Source organism: Mus caroli, unplaced genomic scaffold, assembly GCF_978045245.1.
Source record: "Mus caroli unplaced genomic scaffold, Mus_caroli_1 scaffold_13, whole genome shotgun sequence".
Taxonomy (NCBI): Eukaryota; Metazoa; Chordata; class Mammalia; order Rodentia; family Muridae; genus Mus; species Mus caroli.
The window spans coordinates 90,585,244-90,604,577 of record NW_028227268.1 but is presented as its reverse complement, the minus strand read 5'-3'; the positions used below and the strand labels follow the sequence as shown (position 1 = coordinate 90,604,577).

Here is a 19,334-nt window from a genome sequence, read left to right as displayed (position 1 = left end):
TGAAAGCAACAGTTTGTTTGTTTTCTTTTTTAAATGGTAGAATGGAGTCAATGAATTGATCTTTTAATTGTTTTGTTTTGGTTTGGTTTGTTTTTCTGAGACAGGGTTTCTTTGTGTAGCACTGGCTGTCCTGGAATTCTCTCTATGTAGAGCAGGCTGGCCTTGAACTCATAGAGGTCCACCTGCCTCTGCCTCCTGAGTGCTGGGATTAAAAGTGTTTGTCCCCACTGGCTGGCAAGCTTTTAATTCTTAGTCTTGTCTCCAAGTTTGTACATAAAGTCCAGAATGAAAAGTCACAGGTCACAAAACTCTTCCAAGTTTTTTTCTCTGAGAATGCAGAGATGTTGATGGCCATGAAAACGAGGTGTGCTTCAAGCAGTTTTAATTGCCTGTGTCTATCACTGATGTGTCTTTTCCTTTGCCTCATTCTCTTAAGTCTCCTGCAGTTTTACTGTGGAGAAGTGTAAAACTGTATTCACATAATGAATGTTAGGTCACCAAAGTTTTTCAGTAGAGGAGGCATCCCGGCCTTAAAAGAATGTGGGATTTGGTAGCCAACAAACCGAAGCTGGCTCCTCCCTCCCATGCTGTATGTCCTTGTGCAGATTATTCAACAATTGAGTCTCCCTTTTTTATAGTGTGGTGTGGGGGACAGGGGACCCACTCAGAAGGCCTGCTTTTGTAGTTTCCTAAGCAGTTGAGACTGAGATAGAGCAGAACTCCTCCATAGGTCTTGTGGATTGCCACTCTCCCCGGTGGTCTTGCCTCATGCTCAGACTCCCAGTTCCCTCTCAGGTTTTCATTTAAGCATTCTCTCCCTCTTGATTCTGTTTACTGTATCCTGTGAAACGAGTGGTTGGCAGTGCAAAATCCCTGTCCATAAGACAGAAAAGGGCCTGCTCCCCAGGGTTCAGGAAACTTAGGACCATCCCTGTCCTCTAAACTGCATGGGTGCACCCCTGCCCTGACTAACACTCAAGCTGCCTGTGTGAAGGAGTGACTTGTTGCGGCCTCTAACTGCTTCTTCTCTTCCTTCCTTTTTGTCATCCTGCAGTGTTCTGTGCCAAGGTCTTTGTGGCTAGGCTGCGCCAACCTGGTAGAGAGCATGTGCGCACTGAGTTGCCTGCAGAGCATGCCCAGTGTCAGATGTCTCCAGGTGCCTCTCTTCTTTCTTGTTGTAAATGTGTTTTTACGTATGCCATGAACATTTGTTGAAACTTGCAGTAGTGTGTTTAATCCAATGTTAAGTCTGCTAAATGTTCTGTGTAACCCTCTGCTTTCCTCCAGCCTGGACACCCCCATGGAGGAGGAGTACTAGGAAGGCCCTTCTGAGCAAACAGGTCTTGAAGGGTCCTTTCTTGCTCCCCTTTCTTCTCCTGCCCTTTAATTCTTTCCCCCTCACTACAAAGTTGTGATTCTCATGTTTAATTGTTAAACCTTTGAAAAACAAAACAAAATACTCTGATATTTCCCATTTGACTGCCTTTAACAGTTTTGAGTAAGAGGGTTTCATAATTAAAACAACTTTCTGTTTTGAAACTTATCTTTCGGTTTATCTTTTCTCCTCCATTTAAAAGAAAAAGAGGGGGGGTGGGACTCACCACTTAACCCTGTACTGCAAACCTCACAAATGGAGGTTTATGAAGACCACAGCTTTATGCTACTGGGAACCATCAGTTGAGCCAACTCAAAAAAATGGCCAGATCTGATACCTGTCCTCAGGGCCCACCCAGTTTTCCAGGCCAAGGCCAGCAGAGAATTCCACAGATAAAAGTAATATTGGGTGGGGATTTTGGATGGATGGGGTGGGGGTTGCTTAGGATAAAACTGTTAGCAGGAGTGCAGTTGGTGTCAGATCCTGATAAAACCAAGGCCGAGCTCTCAAGTCTTTCATGGGAAGCTCCATTTAGAGAGTGTATTTAATTAATTCATTGTGTCAGTAGCAGTATCAGCTTTTATTACTGCATAGTTCATACAGGTTGGTATAACTTTCTTTTAAAAGCAGTATTAAATTCCTGGAGTCCTGATGATACTGCTGCACAGATATTAGGAAATGAGTCAGAGGGATATTGATGGCATGGTTGATTTCACTGTTCTTTCTCAAGGCTTGCTATTTGTGGGTACAGTTTTTAAATGGTCCTAGGGGTTTAGAAGGAAGAAATTTCTTTTATATTGATGTTGAGCCATCATTTGCTTATTGGCCAGCCTCTGAGTAGCACTGGTGTGGTTATTGATTGAAATTGCTATCTTTAGACAGTTGTGCTGGCACCTCATTAACAGCTAGATGGAGTTTAGATTCGGCTTACTGCCCAGTTCTTAGGTGTGTGGAAGAAGATGGGATAGAGAATTGAGTGTTTCTTTCAGGCTTCTTGCCTTCAAAGGGCAGTGTTGCCGAGATCTCTCTGGTTGGTACCAGGGAATGGCCATTTGCATTATAAAAGCGTCTCTTCAAGGGTTCCTAAGGGTTGCCTGGGTTTGTAGTGGGCTGACCCAGTTTTAGCCAGAGCTGGCAGTACCAGCAGGGGAAGAGTTGTAGTTATAAGTCTAAGCTATTAATCTGAGGTTCTCTTTGCTACATTCAGTTAAAATTATAGGGCACCATAAGGCACTAGACAGAGTGCACCAGGCAGTGGGTCCCTACCATACTGTACTGTGGGTTCTCTGGAGGTGCTAGGGAGTGGGAGGAAGTACAGGGTCCTGCTAAAAATGGGGAGTGCCTCCACAGTTCTTCAGAGTCACCTTTCTCTGAGAAAAAAAGATGAAACCTTGCCTTCATCTGACCTTGTTTCAATGAATAGGAGCAATATTGCCTTTAGATGCATGTAGGGAATTTTAATTATTAAGCTTTTACTTTGACTAGCCTATAATTGAAGGCATGTAGCTTAGTGAGATGAACCAAAGGGCTTAGCTGCCTGAAGTTCGCAAATTGTTATTTTGTTCTGTGTGAAAATGAACCGGGAAGATTTCCTTTCTTTCCACTTACTTGTTTTATATAAGTATTGTTGTTGGTTGCTTATTTTAAACAAAAATATGTATGTAGAGTTTTAATTCTTACCTTTAAAATATAATTATTGTTTTTTAAATATAATTATTGTTCTAACTTTGGTGCTGGGGATTGAACCCGGGGCCTTGTGTTTTTAGGTAACTGCCTTGTCACTGAGCTCCAGCCTTGGCCTTCCCTTCCCCTTCTCTTGTCTATGTGGTGAGAACCTCAGGGCTGTGCTGCAGTCTCCAGACAGTGCCAGAGCACTTGTTGACATGCTCAACGTTTGTTTTATTACAAAGATGCCTCAACAGAGTCATTTAAAAAGGCTAGAAGAGGTTGCCTTTGCTTGGGCTGTAGAGGTCTGCGGCGGATACACTGACCCCGTCACAACCTCTGCTTTCAGTCTACTGTCCTATGTGTTTGGCTGTGTACATTTTGAGAAAGCAGGAGTGAAGGAGTGAAGCAATTGTATTTAGGCTTAATTTAGGTCCTGTAGGGTTTGCCAGCAGAGAAGAGGGTTAGCAGTCTTTTACCAGCTGTATTTGATGATTCACATCTATTAGGTTTATGACAACCTGTGGGATGCAGGAGTTACTGTCCCCATTTTCCTTACGTGGCAACTGAGGCAGACGATGTAGCTCCCAGGCTGAGATGATATGTGCTGACTGGCTTAGGTTTATAAAACTGGAAAGTGCTAGAGCAGGTATTTGAGATCCATGGCTGCCTTGGTGCAGACTCTCTTCCCCCATACTGGTTTTTAAATTTCTCTCTTCCTTTTTTTTTTTTTTTTAGTATAGCTTCATTTGTGGAAATTGTACTAGTGATCAATAATGTATGGTTTCTTTAGTCATTATTAATTTGAGACTAAAATAAGAAAAACATGCTAAGTTCAAGTATTCCCTTTGCCAAAAGGAATACTTCTGACTCTTAGAGCTAGGAAGCCTGAGTGGCTTTCCCAGAATAGAATGTACTGGCATGATTGTGTGCAGGGACTGGTGTGCAGTGCAGGGACCTTTCTCAAGTGTGCAGAGGAGAGGTACAGTTTGTTTCCTGCTGTCAAGGAACTTTGTGTAGTAAGCAGAACCACAGATTAAAATCCAGACTGAGGGCTGGAGAGATGGCTCAGTGGTTAAGAGCATTCTCTGCTCTTCCAGAGGTCCTGAGTTCAATTCCCAGCAATCACATGGTGGCTCACAACCATCTGTAATGGGATCCGATGCCCTCTTCTGGTGTGTCTGAAGACAGCTACAGTGTACTCACATACATAAAATAAACAAATCTTAAAAAAAGAAAAATCCAGGCTGAACTGAAGTGTGTGTACGTACATACGTACATACCTGCATGTGTGTGCATGCATGCAATAAAGCTCTGAAGTTAGCTAAACCTACGTACACTCATGTTAGCCAGCTTAAACTCGGTCCACTCTCCATGTTGTAGAACACTTGGCTTGAAAAGTCTGCATGTCTCAGAATCTAGCTGAGCTGAGCCAGTATCATTTACTTCACAAGCCCAGATTTGACCATTTGGCTCTTAGGTCAGATAATCCTAGGAACCTGATTTATCACGACTTTCGCCTGAGGTTAACACTTACGGCATATCTTTTATTTTCTACCTTCTATGTGTTGTGACCTACGATTCTTGGTTTGGTTTTGGTCCTGAGATTGACCCGCAGGCCTTACGTGTGCAGGCAGGCATTCTCCCAGTCATGCCCCTGTCTTCATTAGGATCCTCTGCAGAAATTACCTGGGCTGCTTCTTTGTGTATGAAGCTATAGAATTGGATCGGCTTGTCTGAGGCTGTATATTTATTTAGTAGAAAACTGGGTTATGGACCTAGATCTGCAGAGCTGCCCAGACTGCAGTGACAATGGCCTTCTTTAACTTGGCAACGGTCATTTTAGAAATGACAAATTTAACAGTGTTCCTTACGGGTAGGGAGTTTGTTGGGCACACCAGGGAGGGCCACGTGGTTGTTTTCATTGACTTCCTCCTAGCTGCTGCTTGTTTTGTTGGGCTGTAAAGAACTCAGCCATGAGCCTGAGGGGTAGGAGTGCTGCATGCCTACAGCTGCAGCTCCTGACAGGTTGGCTGAGATGTAGCAGGTGGCTGGGATGTGGAGTTGGTCTCCAAGCTGGTAAATCCAGATTCATCTTCTTCTGGTTGCTTGAGGCTGGAGTCTGTTCCCGTTTTAAGACAGGAAGGTAGTTTTTTTTTTTTTTTTTTTTTTTTTTTTATCTTTCAGGCTTTTGACCAACTAGAGGATAATACCAAATGCCTCATGCTGCCGGTCTACTTCTTAGCGGGTGGAAATCCATTTCTTTCTTTGCTTGCAGTGAGTTCTCTATAGAAGAGGCCATTTTATTTGTAGTACTAGGGCAAGTTAAAGAGAGGCTAGAAGACGAGGCAGATAAAGGGGCCTTTGATTAGAGCATGTGCTTCTGGTCTAACGGTGGACTCTCTTGACCACCTGTCCACACTGAGGGTTTGCTACTTCTCATGATTATTTTATTGCACTTCAGGTCTAAAAATATGATGCTTAGGATGACCTTTGGGATTTCTCAGTGTTAGAGCCTTTACCTCTCCTTTGTCTGTAGGAAAATTTGCAAAATACAGTGACCAGAGTGGAGATACAGCTTAGTGGTAGAAACCAGGCCTTGCAAGCCTAGCACGCACAGAGCCCTAGGTTCAGTTCCTAAGTAGATCAGGGCAAAGCAGATAGATGCCTCCCTTCCCAGATCTGCCAGCCACTTCACTACCGATTACCACCCGAGGGCTTCATTTCACCTGTATCTGGGCAGCTCTGATGATGACAGTGTTCTAACTGTCCTGGGAGCCCCAGTTTGATTTGGAGTCAGCAGAGGCATAAAAGAAGCTGGACTTTGTGTTCCTTGAACTCTCCCTTACCCAGAATACCACTGAGTTGATCTTTTTCCCAGAGGATTTTATTTGCAAACTTTATTTGAAACCTGGGGTGGAACTTTGTATGCATTTGCAGACACGAGAAGCACTCAACTTAATCTTGAGCAGTCTTCAGACTTTGCTGTTTTTCAGGACATTTTAAAAGGAACTTTAGATGATGTAACTGAAAAAATGTTTAAAAAAATCACTGATTTCTGTCAGCATTTAAAGATTTAAAAATTTAGTTAAAAATGAAAAGGAACAGTTAGTGCTGACAACTATAAAAATGCCCATAGTATTATGGTGTGTGTTTATAATCGCAGTACTCGGGAGGCTGAGAAGTATAGAAATCTTAGGAAAGTGTGGAAAATTTTGTTTTCCTGCACTGGTGTGAGGATTGAAACGAGGGCCCTGCCAGTACTTAGCTTGAGCTTCATGCCTGCCCCTGCTCAGGGAAGGGTCCCACAGGGAGTCTGAGGCTAGCCTAGACTACCTAGACTTTAACTCAGAAAACCAGAAGTAGGGCTGGCAAGATGACTCTGAGGGTCAAGTTGCTTGTTGTCAAGCTTGATGACCTGAGTTCAATCCCCAGGACCCACTTTGTTTTGGAAGGAAAGAACTTACTTCTACCGGTTGTCCTTTGACCTCTATCTGTCTCTCTGCTCAAAAACAAACAAACAAACAAACAAACACCCGCAAGTGCTAAAACATTTCCTTTGACCCCCAAGTTTTACTCGAGGACGTGTCATTTGATACATGCTGGTTCCCAATTTAACCTTCAGGTGAAATGCAGACGGCCACACTATGTACACTCATCAACTAGCTCAGTGCTGTCTTCTTCATGTCAGTATGTGAGATGATGAGCCAGGAACACACTGCATCTTTTCTCTAGAGCAATATTCATGGTAGATAAGGCTTTACAGTGTAATTTTAGAGCAAGGAAATAGGTAAATGGATCTTAGACTACATTAAAATGTTTTTTTTCTCTTTTTGAATAAAAATTATACCTTACACTACAACTATTTGTTGTGTTGCTTGTAAAAACTCCCATTTATTTTTCTTCTTGTTTTGTAGTTGTTTATTTTGTTTATGAAGTAACATTTTTTTCTCTGAAATTTAGATAGTAGGAGTAGATAAGTATAAAGAAAAAGTAGCAGTGTAGCTATAACGTCAATGTAACTGTAACATCAGCTTCCTTTTATTGTTCATTCTGTAATATTTTTGCCTTGACATTTTGACATTTTGTGATATATATGTGTGTGTGTACTATATATATAAATACAAATTTATGTATTTATTTTATAAAGTCTCATACTTCGTATTGCATTCTCAATTATAAACTACTTTTAAATATTGTTAATTGAACAATATGGTACATATTAGTGAGTGTAAATCCCTCTGTGTAATTTTGTTTGTTTTTTTAAGACAGGGTCTCACTGAGTATATAGCCCAGGTTGGCTTTGAACTCTTGATCCTTTTAGCTCAGCATCCTTGAGTGCTGGGATTACATTTTAAATAACTGCTTTATTATCTGTAATAATAAGTTGATCAGTTTTTTATAGTGAGCACTGCTGTCATTAAACTTTGATATGTATTTATGACTAATTCCAAGGATATAAATTTTCACTAGGAAAATTTAGACTTTGTTAAAGTTCCTATCAGCAGGCTTAAAGTTCAGTAGAAAGGTTGTTTGATACAATTGTACAGAAATATTGCCCAATGTAAACTACTATAAAAACCTAGGAACACACGAAGAATAAATTTAGAACTACCCTTTGTTGGAGGCTAGAAAGAAGACTCAGCTACTAAAAGCACTTGCTGTTCTTTCAGAGAACCTGAGTTTAGTTTCCAGCACCCAGGGTTGGTGGCTGTGTGTCTCCAGCTCTAGAGGGAGCTTTTATATATACACACACAAATAGAAAACCCTAAACTTTTAATTAAAAATACATGCACCCCTTTTCCTTTTCCCTCAACAGCAAATATTTATGATATTCCCACTATATGCAACTTTTTATCATAGGATCTAAGAAGAAAGAAACGTGTGAGACAGACAAAAGGCTGTTTTAAAACCACATTTTATCATATTTATCTGCTCTGTAGCACCAGGAAAGGTGCTGAAGCCTCCTGTCTGCTAGCAAGTGTTCTCCCACTGAGCTAGACCTGGGATAGGAGATGCTGGTGTTGGAGTTAGAGATTACGTGCAGACAGAGACAGTCATGATAGAATGAAAAGAGAAAAGGAGAGTGTAATGTTAGTAGGCATGTTGTCAATCAGGCCAAACTGGTGACATTTATAGCGCCGATACCTGATGAGAATTTATAGCTGATTGAGTGGAGTCTGGTGGCAGGCTGCTCATAGCACAGGCATGGCCCTTCAAAAAGAGTTGTTCAGAGACAGTCTAGATCATTAAGGGAAGATCCATGCAGTATGTGTTGAACAGCAATGTAGAAGAGTAAGCTGAATAAATCCTTTCTCCCCACCTTGCTTTTTGTGCAGGAATAGAAACCCTGACTAAGACAATTTGGGAACTCAACAGACAAATGAAAGTGTACCTGCTTATACTTGTTCCTGTGCTGTCCTCTTATATCCTCTGTACAACTTTGTAAACCAGGCATGTTAGGTCTGTTTTACATGTGAGAAAACTGTGCCTGAGAGGAGGAACAGGGAGGCAGGACTGAAGGAAGGCTAGTCTCTGATCTTAGGAACCTCTCTGGTTCATAAAGTACAGACAGGCATTGCAGTGCTTGTCTGTATGTTAGGGTGTAAACAGTTTTTCATAGTCTTATGTTGGTCATCAGGAGAAATGACATTATGTCACTGACGGCTATGTCACTGCGGCTCGCAGGGCCAGGTGTCTGTTGAGGATTTTCTGATTGGGCACTGATGTCCTGCTGGCCACAGCTTGCTCCTTTGGGGTTTGATTTTTTTTTTTTTTTTTTTTATTCTTCCTCTTCTTCATAGCACTTAGCACTGGCTGAAATTAGATTCTAGGTTTGTTTTTTTCTGTCTCTTGCCACACCCACCCCACCCCAATCCATGTTCTGAGAAAAAACAGGTCATGTTTTCCTGTACAGTGCCTGGTAAACACATTTGTTTCTAGACTGGAAGGGAGTGGGTACTCAGTAATTATTCACTGACTGAGGAGTGGGCGCAGTCAGCTGAGTGAGGGAAAGGTTCTGGCTCTGTGGTCTGGTTCTCACTGGATTGCGTAAGCAGGACCACTTTGGACTTGGTTTTCTGAGTTCTGTAAATTTAAGTGTTTCTGTGAGTTGGGCAAGTAACTGTGGATGAAAGTTGATTTTGCTTTTAAGCCAGCTAGCTGTAATTTTGTTTTGCTTTAAAAAGTAATCTTTTAGCTGGGCAGTTGTGGCCTGTGCCTTTAATTCCAGCACTTGGAGGCTGAGGCAGGCAGATCTCTCTTGAGTTCAAGGCCAGCCTGGCCTACAGAGTTAGTCCCAGGAAAGCCAGGGCTACACAGAGAAACCCTGTCTTGAAAACAAACAAACAAAAAAAACCAAAGAGCATCTCTTCTCTGAATATATAGTTAATAACAGAAAATTGGGGTAAAAGCGGAAAGTGAGCTAAAACCCTCACCTTAAAAGGTAGTGCACTTCATCACCATTTAGTTTTGAATCTATTCTCATTTTACACGTAGTTGAGACTTTTTATGAGTATAATTTGAGATGCTTCTTTTTTTTTTTTCTTTAAAAAGCCTTGTACATTTATTTAGAAATTTGTTGTTGGATTTTTGTTGTTTTTTGTTTTGTTTTGTTGAGGGATATACTCTATGTAGCCTGGCTTTCTTCACTGTGAACTCATTATGCAAACTAGGCAGGCTTCAAACTCAGAGGTCCACATGCCCCTGCCTCCAAGTGTTGAGGTTAAAGGTTTTACGATCACTCCTGGCCTATCAGGATGTTTATATTAGCTTTTCCTATAACTCCTGACACTGTGGTTTACAAGCATCCTGCAGTTTGGTACTAATCAAGGCACGCAGAATCTCTGTGTTAGGGGTTACAGCGTGCACTGACACCTCTGTCCTTTGCCTCCATTTGAGCTGCACGGGGCTAGGTGGGCAGAGCTTGTCATGTGGTTTTTATTGTGAGCACATCTCACTAAATCCTCACTAAGGTAGCATGTTATTATTTTGAGACATTTGGAAGGTCTATTGCCCTGTGGCATCAGAGTTGGCAGACCTCATGACACATGGCAGCTCTTCACTCTGAGCAACTTGAGCATATGTTTGAGTCAGCTGAAATCATGGCTTATGAAAGAACATCTCATGGATACACTTGGACATGAGAAAGAGTCCCAGAGACATTTCCAAGCACGCAACTGTGCCAGCTCAAGGCAGCCCAGGCCTTCTGATTGAGGTACCTGGGCACCGTGTTTAGAGTTGTGTGTTGATGATTCAGTTACTATGGTATCAGTCACAATAGTTGTACACTCTCTCATACATCTCATACCAGCCCAGGGACCCCTGTAGCTCGTCATGCTATGCCCAGGTCATGCTATGCCCAGCTGATGCAAAGAACAAGCTGGCAGTCCTAGACAGATTACCTGTAAGCACAAATTATCTTATATAAGGGAGCTTCCTATCCCCTGAGAGCATCAGGTGTGCTTTTACTAAGATACTTGTTAGTTGCTTAATTTGAAATAAAGAGCAAAACAAAAATTTAAATCTCTCATCTTTATTTACTTATGTATTTTTTTAATGTATGAGTGTGTTGTCTGCATGTACACCTGTGTGGTAGAAGAGAACATCAGATCCCATTACAGATGGTCATGAATTGAACTCAGGACCTCTGGAAGAGCAGCCAGTGTTCTTAATCACTGAGCCATCTCTCCAGTCCAAAATCTCTCATTTTTAAAACAATAGGAATGGAAAAGTTAAGAGTTACAGTGATGTAACTGACTACCTATCCGTGTTGACAGGTAGAAAAGAAGGCTCATGTAGTAATCCAGAAGGCTCAGGACTGCACTCCTCACTGTAATGGATGGCCCAGGAGACAGACACATGAACCTAGTGTCCTCCTTCAGTCAGCACTAGCTAGAGCTCTGCCTTTTTCTTTAGTATGTGTTCATGCATGTACATATGCACACATGCCTGTGTGCTTGTGAAATTAGTTCTCTTCTTTTACCTTACATGGTTCTAAGGATTAAATTCTGTGTATCAGGCTTGCGGAGCAAGTGCCGTTACCTGCTAAGCCATCTTGCTGCCCCTGAATGCTTCTTAGGATCATCTGACAGTAATTGTTTAAAGGGGGGAGGTGTTCAGGGGTAACCAGCTACTCTTTGGTTATATTTGAGGCTGGCACTACAAGAATTCACCATGAACCCCTGTAAACCTGCTGAGAAACCCATGGTCATGAGGCTGCTGAACCGGGAATGGTGTCCCTTCAAAATAGCTTTGTTCTTGCCTGTGGATTAGCTCGGTCATCAGAGTCAGTCACAGAGGTGTATTTTTTTCAGTGGGCGTTGGTAATTGCAGAGGCTCATAACTGATCAAAATGCCAAAACTGAATTTTTTGAAAGTTGGCCTCCAAATGAGACATCTGGATCACCCACTCTTTCCAGGGCCCAGGGAGTGTCATAGACAAGGGGCTGAGGAAGAAACTAAGAGATGGCAGAAGCAGTGGATTGTGGAACCCTGTCTTCTGGCCAGGGCATGGGCATTGCTGTCCTGAACCCTCACAGCTCTGATTGTCAGCACAAGACCTACATAGCATTGGACCTTTAGCATTCTGTCAGAGGGAGCCAGAGGAGGGTTCATGAGGCCCCATTCCTCCCGGCAGGTACGAGTAGGGAGCAAGAGACATTTTCTTCAGCTAGCCACTGGTAAGTGTCCATGTATATGTAGGCAGCCCTAATCAATCTTAGTGGGTGCCAAAAACCAAATGAAAGAAAAAGATGTGATGGGGCCGGGAACTAGTTGAGATGAGGAGGACAGTGAGGCAAGGAAAGACTTAGATGGGTTGAAGTGTGAGTGCTCACATGTATGGTTATTCTGTGGAAACCCCAAGTTTAGGTTGGGTGTCTCTCCACTTTATTGAGACAGTGTCTCTTGTGAATCTGATGTTTCCTGGTTCTGACTAGTCTCGTTAGCTATCTTTATCTTGCCCAGGGATTTTCTGTCTTTGTTTCCCAGATGCTGGGATTGCAGTGGCTTTTACATGGAAAGCACTTCATGTCATGAACTAGCTCCCTAGTCCCAGGTTTTAATTTTTTTAGAAACAAAAATAATTTTTTCCATTATCAGTAATAAAAAGAAAAAAGCTTAGGGCTGGGGATGTAGTGATAGCTTGCAAATCATGTGCAAGGCCTGACTTCAACCCCAGCATTGCAAAAATAAACAAGTAAATAAATTAAAATGAGTAAGTAGATAAACCCGATTCTCTTTAAACTGAAAGGGAGAAGGTGTTTCAGATATTTCATCATATCCATTCTTAGCTGTATGGTCACATAGTCTGAAGTGCTGGATATTAATGTGAGCAAGCCATTGCAAGGTTTCTGTTTCTCCATTTGAGCTGTTCCCAGCTTATAAAAAAGTTGGTACAAAAAAAAAAAAAAAGCGTTTCCGAAAGCTTGAAAGAAAAGCTGGCTGTCTTGGTGCAGGAAGAATGTCCCAGAAGTCTGGTGAGACTCAGCAGTGAATTAACACTTACACATTGCTGACATCAGTCCTCAGGACCTACCTAAGTGTCACCAAAGCACTTCACAATGTCCTCTGTGGCAGGTCATGCATTTAGGAGTGGTGTGATGACTTCAGTTGTACCTCTTTCAGTCAGGGAGTTTTTCTGTCTTTGCTGGATCTTGGTAACCCTGCCAATTGTGTGAGTTAGGTGGTGTTTCAGTCATGTAGGTTCCCATGTGCATCTGTTGTAGAATCAGCACAAGGGTTTGCTCTGTGTTCATAGCACCTTCTAGGCCAAGTGTGATTTTGATTTGTCTTCTGAACAGTTATTGCTTGTTTAAGTAGAGCCAGCAGACGTCCTTCATAATAAAGTTCTTTATCCCTTTGTAACTCTGTGGTCTGTAGAGAGATCCTCTGAGCTGATGCAAGTGTGTGTCTCCCTGGTACTTCATTTTCATCTACTGTGTCAGTAGCTGGCTTTCCTGTTTTACTCTGTAGGCTGTAGTCTGTTTGTTGCTATTTTGATGGTCAGGTTGCTCAGTTTGCCTAGTGAGTGGGTGCTCCAGGTCAGTTCATGTATCTGTTGGATGCGCCTTTGCCATTGTTTTTTAAGTGCTTTGTACATTCATGTTCCAGGCTCTTGGGTTTTCCTGTTTTCAGGTACAAGTGTGAGTGTTTAGTGTTGCTGGGATGTCATTACTTCTGGACCCAGCCAGTATGCTCTGAGATGTCATTTGCCTCTCTCTGAAACCTCTACCTTCTATGGATGGAAGCCCCTGTGAGTTCAAACCCTTAGTTCCAGTGGTGTTCCATCCCTCCACTTAGCCTTCAGTGAGGTCTTCCTGCCTCAGCCCCCCAAGTGGGGAACTACTGCTATGGTTACCTTATTAGCTGTACAGTTGTTTGAGTAGTATTTTCCAAATGTATGTGAGGACTGAGTTTTAGCACGCGTTTTATTTCCTCTATAGAATATTTGGTAATAACCCAGTAGGAAAAAATTGTTGCCTTAATTTACATCTTTTTTAGGGAACCGAATTTTTTTGTCTCATTTTTTTAAGAGCCTGGAACATGAATATGCAAAGCACTTAAAACAAGGAAGGACAAAGGCACATCAAACAGATACATGAGCTGACCCTGGAGCACCCACTAGGCAAACTGAGCAGTAAATCCCAGTAATCAAGATGCAAAGGCAGGCAGATTTCAGGTCTGTAGAATGAGTTTCAGGACACCCAGGTCCATACAGAGAAACACTGCCTTGAAAAACCAAAAATATTTTAAAAATACAAACATACGTATATATTTATTAATTGCATTTATATATTTATATCTAATATTAATTAATTTATCTTAATATTAATGTTTATCAATTAATATTAAACCAGGCATAGTGGTGTATGCTTTACTCTCAGCACTTAAGAAGCAAAGACAGTAGGGTCTTTTTGAGATTAAGGCCATCCTGGTTTATGTAGTGAGTTCTAGGGCTGCCAGGGAAAACAACAAAACAAAGTTTTTGAGGGGAAGTACTGAGGATTGGTCCCAGGGCTTCTTGCTTGCCAGGCAGGTGCTATAGATCTGTGCCTATTGCCTCCAGTTGGTCTACAATGTTCTTAGAACTCATGGTAGCCCAGGCTGCTCTCAGACCCGTGGCAGTCTTCCTATGTTAGCTTTAGTACGAGACTCCACATCCAGCTAGGCAACCCTTAGTATATCGGTAACGTATTTGTTTATTGAGATGGGGTTTCCCTGTAGTATCTTAGAACTCACTCTGTAGTCTGGGGTGGTCTTGAACTCAAAGATCCACCTGCCTCTCTTTGCCACCCTCTGCTGGTATTAAAGAGATTCGTCACCTCACAGTTTTATAATTCCCTTTCTAATACTGAGAAGTATGACTCAGAGTCAAAGCAATAAATACACCACGGCTAGAGACTAAGAAACACAGAGAGTCCTGGAATGAAACTATCTGGAGGCATCAAACTTTATACGGCCTACTAAAGAGATTTAAAGTAACCTGCTTTTCAAATGTGCATACAAGTGACAAAAGCTAACCATATGCTAAATCACAAATAGAGATGCAGCATAGACAAGAAGACTAGAAAATAGTAGTTTGTGATTTAAAACATCCTAAAGCCAGGAATAATTCCTATAAAGTTAATTCTTCAAAAACAATGCTACAGAGCCACACAGCGGCCTGGCATTCAGGAACTGCAAGTGTCTGGACTGATCTGGGGTTTGAGGCCTGCAGAGGCTGAAAGCATACACGTCTGCCTTAGTGCTCCTCAGAGAGCTTCCCTTCCCAAGTACCTGGACAGATTTCTTTTCCATGTGAGCTAGAGAACCTACTTGTCTTACCCCATAAAAAGGCTTTTGTGTGTGTTATTTTTGGAGGTGTCTGACCCATGCATGTTTTCCAACAGCAAGTTACAAAGCAAAACCCAGTGTAAAGCTTGATGCCTCTGTCCCAGGCCTGCCCACCCCCCTCAGTTATGTTTTATTTTGTCCCCTGAGCTGCCTTGCCCTGAGCATGTGTGAGGAGAATATTCTCAGGATTCTTTTTCTCCACCCTAGTGGCTGGGACTGAATCCAGCCCCTTACTGCATGCACGCTAGGCAAGCGTTCTGCAGCTGAGCTGTATCCCCAGATAGTTTCATTCCAGGGCTCTCTGTGTTTCTTAGTCTCTAGCCGTGGTGTATTGCTTTCACTCGGAAGTTTTTTCTTGGGGCAGGGATATCTTCTTAAAGTTAGAAAGGTTTATTTCTATTTACTTACAGTATTAGAAACTTACAGCTCTTGGTTTTTGTTTTTGTTTTTTATTTATTTTTTGTTGTTTTTTTGTTTTGTTTTGTTTTGTTTTGTTTTGTTTTGTTTTGAGACAAGGTCTCTCAGCTGGGTAGTTGTGGTACACACCTTTAATCCCAGCACTCTGGAGGCAGAGGCAGACAATCTTTGTGAGTTCAAGGCTAGCCTGGTCTCCAAAGTGTGTTTTAGGATGGTCAGGGCTACACAGAGAAAGACTGTCTTGGGAAAAACAAAAAACAAAAAAAAGAGAAACAAAACAAAACAAAAAAAGGGGGAGGGGGAGGGAAGGAGGGAGAAAGGGGAGAGAAAGGGACAGAGACAGAGAGACAGAGACTTTGTGTAGTCTCCTACTGCTTTAGCTAGAACTTGCTGTGTAGACAGCTTGGCTTAGAGCTTACAGAGATCTGCCTGCTTCTGCCTTCTGAGTGCTGGGATGAAAGGTGTGTGTCACCACAGCCCGGCCTCTGTAAAATTCTTGGATGTTAGTTGATTGATTGGTTCTGTGTCTGTGTTAGCTGTGGGAGCTCCTGAGCTCTCTTCTTCCATCACGTGGTCCCAAGCATTGATCTCAGGCCCTCAGGCTTGTGGGGAAGCACCTTTCCCCTATGCTGTCTGTCTCTGTCTCTCTTTGTGTCTCTGTCTCTCTCTCTCTGCTCTCTGGCTTTTGGGGTAACACCTTATTAACAAGTTTCCTTATTTATTTGAATTAATTTTGGGAAATTTGAGAGGCTCGGATCTAGAGTCATTTGTTTGTCTGTCTGGTTGTTCTAGCACCATTTGTTGAAAAGGCCAAGATCAAGATGCATTGGCCTTAAGAATGTGGTTCATATCCTGCTGTAAGCATTATTACAGGATGGTTTTAAACTTTTTCAGCTTTTTAAAAAAATATATTTTTATAGTGAATGGATGTTTGCCTGTGTGTATGTCTGTATGTGCCTGGTGCCCTTGGAAGCCAGACCAGGGCTGCAGAAGCCCCAGGGTCTGGTTGTCTCAGGAACCCAACTTTGTTCCTGTTTTTCACTTTGTTTGTTGTTTGTTTAATCCCATTTGTGGTCTTTCGAGGGATTCATGAAAGTTTTAGGATGGATTTTTCTTTCTTCCAAAAGCACTTGAGATTCTGATAGACATTGACTCTGTGGTAATACTGACTGCTTAAGTCTTGTGATCCCTGGACACAGGGTATCTAGATGTCTGTGTCTTTAATTTCTTTTAGCAACATCATCTGTTAGTTAAAATTAATGATGATTACAGATATTTGTGAGCCACTATGTGAGTGCTGGGAACTGAATGAACTCAGTTCTCTGAAAGAGCAGACAGTGCTTTTAATTACAAGCCATCTCACCAGCATCCCCTCCCCCCTTTTCAGGCTTTTTTTTTTTTTTTTTTTTGAGTCATGGCATCTGTGAACAGAAGTTTGACTTTCCTCCCATCCTGTTGAAAGGATTGATAGTTCTGAGTTTAGCAGAAAAGTTGACTTTTCCCAGTAAGTGTGGTGGTAGCCATAGGGGTTTTGAAGATGCTCTTTATTAAGTTGAGGAATTTCTCCTTCACAGTGCCTTTCATACTTGTTTTGTCCTTAAGTATAGCCTTCCAAAGGTTGGCTCTTACCGTGCACTCTTTACCTGTGTTAGTTGTCCTGACTCTGACAGCAGACTTGGTGATTCCATGTCTGTTCTGGCTACTGCTTGGAGAGGCACAATGCAGTGCCAGGCTTTATTTACCTTTCTGCTGTGTCTGTGCCTTCAGGTTTGCTGAGCGCCTGACTGCCCAGGTGACCCAGTCTGCCCTTTGACCTCATGCCTTGTGTCCTGCAGCTTTGCTATATCATGTATTACTTGTACTTTCTTATGTGTGCTTTCTTTTCCTTTTTACACAAGTATGCTGCCATCGATATTTTTGATGTTTTATTTGTGTTTGGTTTTTTTTTTTTTTTTCTTTTTTTTTATTTACTGTACTGGCTATGACTAGTAAAATTTGTTTTGGTACATGAATGGATATTCTGGCTTTGTTCTTGACACTAGGGGGGGATATTTCATCCTGGAACATACAGTATGGTGTTAGGTAGGTTTTCATTTTTTTACATTTTTTTTTTTAATTGGGACAGGGTTTGATTACCCCTGGCAGGCCTGGAACCCACTCTGTAGATCAGGTAGGACTTGTTCACAGAGGCCTGCCTGCTTCTGTCTCCAAGGTGCTGGGATCAGCTTCCTTCGTTATTCCTTACAGTCATCAGGTTATGAAGCACAGCTTCCCAAGCATCTTCTGGGGTCTGGGAAATCAGGTTGGAGGGGCTCCTACCTAAGTGTTTCCTGACAGATGTTAATAGTGAGTGAGTGGGCTTTGACTGTTAACTGTCTGATTGTGCCTGCCCAGGGCTTTGACTGTTAACTGTCTGAGTGTGCCTGCTCAGGGCTTTGAGTGTTAACTGTCTGATTGTGCCTGCCTGCTCAGGGCTTTGACTGTTAACTGTCTGAGTGTGCCTGCTCAGGGCTTTGACTGTTAACTGTCTTGAGTGTGCCGGCTCAGGGCTTTGACTGTTAACTGTCTGAGTGTGCCTGCCTGCTCAGGGCTTTGACTGTTAACTGTCTGAGTGTGCCTGCTCAGGGCTTTGACTGTTAACTATCTGAGTGTGCCGGCTCAGGGCTTTGACTGTTAACTGTCTGAGTGTGCCTGCCTGCTCAGGGCTTTGACTGTTAACTGTCTTGAGTGTGCCTGCCTGCTCAGGGCTTTGACAGTTAACTGTCTGAGTGTGCCTGCCTGCTCAGAGCTTTGACTGTTAACTGTCTGTTGTGCCTGCCTGCTCAGGACTTTGACTGTTAACTGTCTGCATGTGTCTGCTCAGGGCTTTGACTGTTAACTGTCTGAGTGTGCCTGCTCAGGGCTTTTGACTGTTAACTGAGTGTGCCTGCCTGCTCAGGGCTTTGACTGTTAACTGAGTGTGCCTGCTCAGGGCTTTGACTGTTAACTGTGTGAATGTGCCTGCTCAGGGCTTTGAGTGTTAACTGTCTGATTGTGCCTGCCTTCTCAGGGCTTTGACTGTTAACTGTCTGAGTGTGCCTGCTCAGGGCTTTGACTGTTAACTGTCTGAGTGTGCCTGCTCAGGGCTTTGACTGTTAACTGTCTTGAGTGTGCCTGCCTGCTTAGGGCTTTGACTGTTAACTGTCTGAGTGTGTCTGCCTGCTCAGGGCTTTGTTAACTGTCTGAATGTGCCTGCTCAGGGCTTTGACTGTTAACTGTCTGAGTGTGCCTGCCTTCTCAGGGCTTTGACTGTTAACTGTCTGAGTGTGCCCGCCTGCTCAGGGCTTTGACTGTTAACTGTCTGAGTGTGCCTGCTCAGGGCTTTGACTGTTAACTGTCTGAGTGTTCCTGCCTGCTTAGGGCTTTGACTGTTAACTGTCTGAGTGTGCCTGCCTGCTAAGTGCTTTGACTGTTAGCTGTCTGAGTGTGCCTGCTCAGGGCTTTGACTGTTAGCTGTCTGAGTGTGCCTGCTCAGGGCTTTGACTGTTAGCTGTCTGAGTGTACCTGCCTGCTCAGGGCCTTGACTGTTAACTATCTGAGTGTGCCTGCTCTGGGCTTTGACAGTTAACTGTCTGAGTGTGCCTGCCTGCTCAGAGATTTGACTGTTAACTGTCTGTTGTGCCTGCCTGCTCAGGGCTTTGACTGTTAACTGTCTGAGTGTGCCTGCCTTCTCAGGGCTTTGACTGTTAACTGAGTGTGCCTGCCTGCTCAGGGCTTTGACTGTTAACTGAGTGTGCCTGCTCAGGGCTTTGACTGTTAACTGTGTGAATGTGCCTGCTCAGGGCTTTGACTGTTAGCTGTCTGAGTGTACCTGCCTGCTCAGGGCCTTGACTGTTAACTATCTGAGTGTGCCTGCTCTGGGCTTTGACAGTTAACTGTCTGAGTGTGCCTGCCTGCTCAGAGATTTGACTGTTAACTGTCTGTTGTGCCTGCCTGCTCAGGGCTTTGACTGTTAACTGTCTGAATGTGTCTGCTCAGGGCTTTGACTGTTAACTGTCTGAGT

The 19,334-nt window shown here is 42.9% G+C and overlaps 1 protein-coding gene across 8 annotated transcripts in view; it reads left to right on the top strand.

The window, feature by feature from the left end:
- The window catches only part of Fbxw11 (F-box and WD repeat domain containing 11), a 105,465-nt gene that overhangs the window by 35,834 nt on the left and 50,297 nt on the right, over window positions 1-19,334 (top strand). For 4 of the 8 annotated variants that reach the window (XM_029483132.2, XM_029483126.2, XM_029483131.2 and 1 more), the window contains one exon: window positions 1,055-1,156. The exons of the other annotated variants lie outside the window; for them this stretch is intronic. In XM_029483132.2, coding sequence (XP_029338992.1) covers window positions 1,055-1,156 — 102 coding nt within the window. The remainder of the gene's footprint in view (window positions 1-1,054; window positions 1,157-19,334) is intronic. 8 annotated transcript variants of the gene reach the window in all.